The sequence below is a fragment of the Fukomys damarensis genome, unplaced genomic scaffold, assembly GCF_012274545.1.
Source record: "Fukomys damarensis isolate Sample0158 unplaced genomic scaffold, DMR_v1.0_HiC HiC_scaffold_11, whole genome shotgun sequence".
NCBI lineage: Eukaryota > Metazoa > Chordata > Mammalia > Rodentia > Bathyergidae > Fukomys > Fukomys damarensis.
In genome coordinates this window covers 43,525,199-43,531,198 of record NW_022900923.1, presented here as the reverse complement: position 1 = coordinate 43,531,198, position 6,000 = coordinate 43,525,199, and the positions used below count along the sequence as shown (strand labels likewise).

At 44.7% G+C, this 6,000-nt stretch overlaps 1 protein-coding gene across 1 annotated transcript in view; it reads left to right on the top strand.

Annotated features, from left to right (window-relative positions):
- Positions 1-6,000, top strand: part of Dstyk (dual serine/threonine and tyrosine protein kinase) — a 44,553-nt gene that overhangs the window by 35,812 nt on the left and 2,741 nt on the right. The window contains exons 8-12 of the mRNA XM_010613213.3: positions 651-780; positions 1,114-1,270; positions 1,666-1,798; positions 3,395-3,508; positions 5,268-5,382. Of these exons, the coding sequence (XP_010611515.2) occupies positions 651-780; positions 1,114-1,270; positions 1,666-1,798; positions 3,395-3,508; positions 5,268-5,382 (649 nt within the window). The remainder of the gene's footprint in view (positions 1-650; positions 781-1,113; positions 1,271-1,665; positions 1,799-3,394; positions 3,509-5,267; positions 5,383-6,000) is intronic.

Genomic DNA, 6,000 nt, shown 5'->3' with positions numbered 1-6,000 from the left:
AGGCTGGTCTCGAACTCACAGCGATCCTCCTGCCTCACCCTCCCGAGTGCTGGGATTACAGGCGTGCGCCACCGCGCCCAGCTCGACTTTATACAATTTTTAAAAAATGATTCTGGTAATCCCAGTATTCTGGGAGGTTGAGGCAAGAGGATCACAAGTTTGAGCCTGGCCTAGGCAACAGCAAATTTTTTTGAAAAAAATTGTTTTTAAAGGGTTGAGGATGTAGCTCAATGCAAAGGCCCTGGGTTCAATACCTATTACCACCAAAAGGAGAAAAAAAATCAGTGTATTTTCTTTCTGCTCTGTAAAGGGATAATGTCATGTTGCAGGAAATTTCATTAGTAGGTTTTCATTTGGATATTTTTCTAATCCTAAGGAGTGTGAGGGAGTTCAGTTAATCTCCCCTTTCACTAAGTGAGAAAGACTATAGAGGAGGAGGAACTTATTTTATATGGTATTTTAGACACAAGTGACAAAAGGGATGATTTTCCAACTTCTAGTTCATAGTTATGTGATGTTTTATTGCTTGTCTTCTGTGGGGCTGAACAGATGTGATTATGAATCCCAGAGGCAAAAGTATCATTTATCGACAGTACACGGGCCAGTTCCTATGCTAAACATGTCACATACCTATGTAATTTCCCTCTCAGCTGGAAGCTGGCCACTCAGGCCGGCTGGAGAAGACGGAAGATCTGTGGCTGAAGGTTCGGAAAGATCACGCCCCCCGGCTGGCCCGCCTTTCTCTGGAGAGCCGGTCTCTACAGGACGTCTTGTTGCACGGTGAGACCTCGCTTTTTGCAAGTACGTGAAGGAAGGTTCGGGATCCTTGAACTTTGTGCCTGGCCTCCAAGAATCCCACTGTCCCATGCTGCTTCCTTACAGAGCTACCTAAGCATTTACTGATATGTTTTTGAATTCCTGAAGTCTGTCTGGTCCTGATGTTTATAGTTTGAATAACATGACCAAAGTTTAACCAGCTAGGCTACTTTGTACTGGTTTAGAGTGACTGTACTAGAATTTCTTCCACTGGCAGGATTATGACTTCCTGGCCTCTAACAGAGGTTGCCCAGTCAGCTCCCATCCCTGCCTTAGCTCCGTCTTTCTATCCTACAGGTAAACCTAAGCTGGGACAGGAACTGGGCCGAGGCCAGTATGGTGTGGTGTACCTGTGTGACAACTGGGGAGGACATTTCCCTTGTGCTCTCAAGTCTGTCGTCCCTCCGGATGAGAAGCACTGGAATGATCTGGCTTTGGAGTTTCACTACATGAGGTGGGTTCTGATTTCACTCATTTTTATGGGAAAAATCCAGAAAAGCCTGAAGGCTGAAATAAATTTCGTATCAAGAGCTACAGTGTGCTGTGATTCCCCACACATAGATTTCAACATGTAGGCCAGTGTTTTGGGGACCACTCCCTTTAGGGCCCACACTGTCTTTGCCTGCTCTTGCTCCACCACCTTCAGATTGCTCGTGTTATCTTTCTTCCTCAGTTATTAAGCCTTGTTGGTTTTTAGCTTCCATGCTGCTTTGGCCCCGAGAGGCCATTCTCTCTGCACAGTGTCTGCAATGAGGGCCATTCCCTCTGGACCTGGACTCAGGGTGGCCTTGGGCTTATCTTCTCCTCATCCTGGCCTGCCGTGGAGCCTGACCCCTGTCGTTCCCACAGGTCTCTGCCGAAGCATGAGAGGTTGGTGGACCTCCACGGGTCAGTCATCGACTACAGCTATGGCGGTGGCTCCAGCATTGCTGTGCTGCTCATCATGGAGCGGCTGCACCGGGACCTCTACACAGGGCTGAAGGTGAGGTGAGGCAAGGGGGCGTGAGAGCCAGCTGGACCCATCATTTTCTTTCTGGCCTTTCATCCTTTTCCATTTATTCAGAGCCTCTGACTTTCATAAGTGGTTGTCGGACTATCTGGCTTTATTACACTTACTTCCAAAAAAGCCTAAACTATTATTGCCCCAGTATATGTCTGGAACACTGCCATGCACCACTTTGGCCTTCAGTGATGGTATTCAAAATGGAGACTCCTTAGAAAAGCAAAAAGGCTTCCTGTAACTGTTCTTCTTTCTCTTTTTTGTTTTTACTGGAGAACGTCAGTTTTGTTTATGCAACAAATATTTTGTTAGTGACTCCTTTGCATTAAGCGCAAACAGGTAGTAGCAAAAAGTATGAATTTTAGGACCTTTTAAGAGAACTGTGGTCAGTGACTTTCGTGGCCATGTAGAGTTTGACGTGTACCTCGATGGGAGGACCTGGGCAGATGGAAACAGGCGGTGTGGAGGAAGGAGCAGCATGATGTCAGGGCGTTCAAAGGCCAGGGAAGATGCTAAGCACCTTGCAGCATCAGGTTCATTTGGGGGCGTGGAGGGAAATAATGTGCAGAGACGTTAGGAGTAAATTATACAAGACTCAACAGATTACACATTTCCGAAGGGTTGGAGTTTACTGTAGACAGTGAGAAGCTACAAGGTCTACATTCTAACACAAGCCCTGGTAAGGAGCACAGCAGAAATCACTTATATGGCCTTGACCTTTTTTTTTAATGAATTGGGATGTGCAACTGAAAAACTGAGTAAAGGTGAAACCCTCATTTGGGTGTTGAGTTTCTCTCACCCAGAATGATCACCAGAAGGGAATCAGAGAGGCATCTTTTGTCTGTTCCCGCCACTGGGGCTGAGGAGAAGAGAAAAGCTGCCCTCAGTATCTGGGTAGGTCCCGTCTCCCAGATACCCTGGACAGGTTTATGAAGAGCATCCAGAAGAAGGACAGAAAACAGAAATGCTCCCAGGAGGGGTGGCGGGGGGAGACTGCCGTCCAAGTGATTTTCCCTGTTCATCTCAGAGGAGTCACACTTAGCATCATCTGCTGCTTTTCACAAGTGTGCTGAGAACCCACTCAGTCCTTTGTATAAGTGATACGACATTTTCTACAAATTGAAGTGACCCTAAATTAAAGTAATAAGAGTAATTTTGGAATTTAAATCCATAAAACCAAACCTGGGCTAACAAGGCCTATCAAGCACCGTGAATCTGCCTGAAGGCCCTAAACACTCACTCTGGGCTTTGGCAGCTCCAGACTTGTTTACGTGTAAGAAATGAGCTCGTGCTTCAGTCGTGCAGTTGCACCTCTCTCGCTCACATCTGGGGATTCTCCAGCTGGCCCAACTGCAGCTTGCAAGGGATTTTATACGACTTTGTGCTCTTTATGGCTTCCTTTTTCTCTGGTTCTCTTTTACCTGCTTTCCTCTTCCCCTTTTTTCCCATAAACTTTCCTGTCCTCACGTGCCCTGGTGAAGTCTTTTAGTCCCTCACAGAAGGAAGTCTCAGCTGGTTCAGGTGACTTGGACTGGGGTGTTGCTTTGTTGCGGTGTGTAAGCTCTTTTGTCTCCCCAGGCTGGGCTGAGCCTGGAGACGCGTTTGCAGATAGCACTAGACGTGGTGGAGGGGATCCGCTTCCTGCACAGCCAGGGACTCGTTCATCGTGATATCAAACTGAAAAACGTGCTGGTGAGTAGAGCTGTTTCCCAAGAAGACAGCCTGCTGTTGTGGAATGAGTGACTTTCAGTAGGCTGTGAGGAAATGTAGTTTGATATGATACATCCATATCATATTGGATGGACGGTGTTTGGACTTGAAGCTTACAGAGGTGTCCCAACATAGACCTATCTTATATTGTAAAGGTTTCCCCTTCTCCTGTTGAATATTTTTTAATCTTACACAAAAGTTAAGAATTGTACAGTAAGAATCCATATACCTTTCACCAAGATTAGCACGCTCTATTCTCCTGTATGTTCACTTACTTACTTGCTCTTTCTCTATATATTCACATGCACACAACACACACTTTTTATTGCACTTAGGTAGAAGAAAACTACAGGTAAAACATCATTCTTAAATAGTTCACCATGTATCTCCTAAGAAGATAGACTTCCATGTGAAGTGTCATTACCACATCCAAGAAATTTAATATTAGTATAATACTATTATATAATATATAATCTAGCGTAGTATGGTGGTGTATGCCTGAAATCCCAGTGTTCTGGGTGGCTGAGGCAGGAGGACTGGAAGTTCAAACCCAGCCTGGGCAATTTAGTAACTTAATGAGTCCTTGTCTCAAAATTAAAAAAAAAGGGGGGGCTGGATGTACCTCAGTGTGAGGGCCCTACATTCAAACCCCAGTGCCATCAAAAAATGAAAAAGTCTATATTAACTTGCTCTGGTCTCTCTCCCCATATATTCAGTTGCTCTGGAAATGGTGTTAATCAGGATCTAGGCCAAGGATTATGGAGTACATTTTGTTGTCATGCTTCTTTAGTCTCCTTTAATCTAGAATAGTTTCTGCCTATTTTGGCTTTTGTTACACTGATTTTCTGAGGAGTCCAAGTCTTCATTATTGCTTAAGGTTTGATCACAGATGACAGCTGAGTGAGTAAAGGCATTTTAAAAGGTAAGATAGTCATGAGCTCACCAGTTCTGTTATTTAAATTATAAAGAATCTTTTGACATGTTCCTCTTGAAAAAATTTTGAGAGTATCATTAAGGTTTTTCTGACATCATTTCAGTGACATAATAAAGATAGCAACAGTCTGGGGGAAGGGAAAGATGCCCATAAAATTGTAGGCTGAATGAGATAACTCATGGATTCTTGTGGATTTTGGGGGGTTTCGTTTGTTTTTTGTGGTGCTGGGGTCTTGTGCAGGGGAGAGCTAGGCAGGTATTCTTCTCCTGAGCTGCACCCCCAGCTCTCCCTTGACTGTTTAGTAAAGGAAACACAGGAATTTCAGGAATCTCCTTAACTGACCAGAAGACTTCAGTTTTCTGCTCTAGGGTCAGGAGAAGAACCAAGAGCTGAAATATTTTCCTCAGTGCACAGCATTTTTTTTTTTTTTTTTGGTACCAGGGATTGAACTCTGGTCCTTGCGCTTCTGAGGCAGGCGGTGGCACCAAGCTAAATCCCCAACCCAATGTGTACAGTATTTCTATGGATCTTTACTTATTTATTCTTCCAAGATTTATGAAAATCCTGATATGTGCCAAGCACTATATCAAGTGCCAGGGATACAAAGATGAAAGAGAGCCGCTGCCATCAGATTGCTTATAGTATGGGGAGGAGGACAGTAATGTGAATGAATCTGGAGATAGGGAGTTTGGAGAAAGAACTTATTTACGGCAGTACTTCGAGGTACCTATTTCAAGCTTGGGTGTATAACTAAGAGCTGAGTGCAGGAGCAGAGACAAGGTGACTGTCATTCTGTTTTGTTGGCAGCTGGACAAACAGAACCGTGCCAAGATCACTGACTTAGGATTCTGCAAGCCAGAGGCCATGATGTCAGGCAGCATTGTGGGGACGCCAATCCACATGGCCCCTGAACTTTTCACAGGTACAGCGGGGGGCACGGAGTGGGTTTGGGCAGGGCTCAGTACTGTAGCGCCGAGTACTACCCCTGGGCTGAGTGGCAGGCACAGGTACTCCTGGCAGGTCTGACACGGGCAAGGCAGAGACCAGCACAGGGCAACCTAATGCAGATGGGGAAAAGTGCAGGTGGAGTCACTGAGTGGTCTTTGGATGTCTCTCTGGGTTATGCCATACTTGCTAAAATCAGCCCATTATTTGATCATAAAGAATTGAGTAATTCTTAAATAGTAAAATTGTTTTCTATCATTAAAGAATTTACATATTTTGAAAGAGGCAAAATAATTTGGAAGCAGCCGAGGCAGTGTGTGATTAAATGCTAAAGTAATGGGTGTATAATACACTGTTGTGTTAGCAAAGGTGGAAATGTTTGAAATGTTTGGTGGTTTTGTGGTAGACGTGAGATTTTGGGTAGAACTTGAGTCAGATCTGGACGAATTGGTGGTGGAAAGGGAATTGACAATGTAAACTTTGAGGTAGGCAGAGTAGGCATGTTTTTATATGTGGTTTTGTTTAACCCTGTTAGGAATTGTGTCATGACATTGAGGCACCTTTACGTCCATTTCGTGGATAGAGTTGAGGCCAG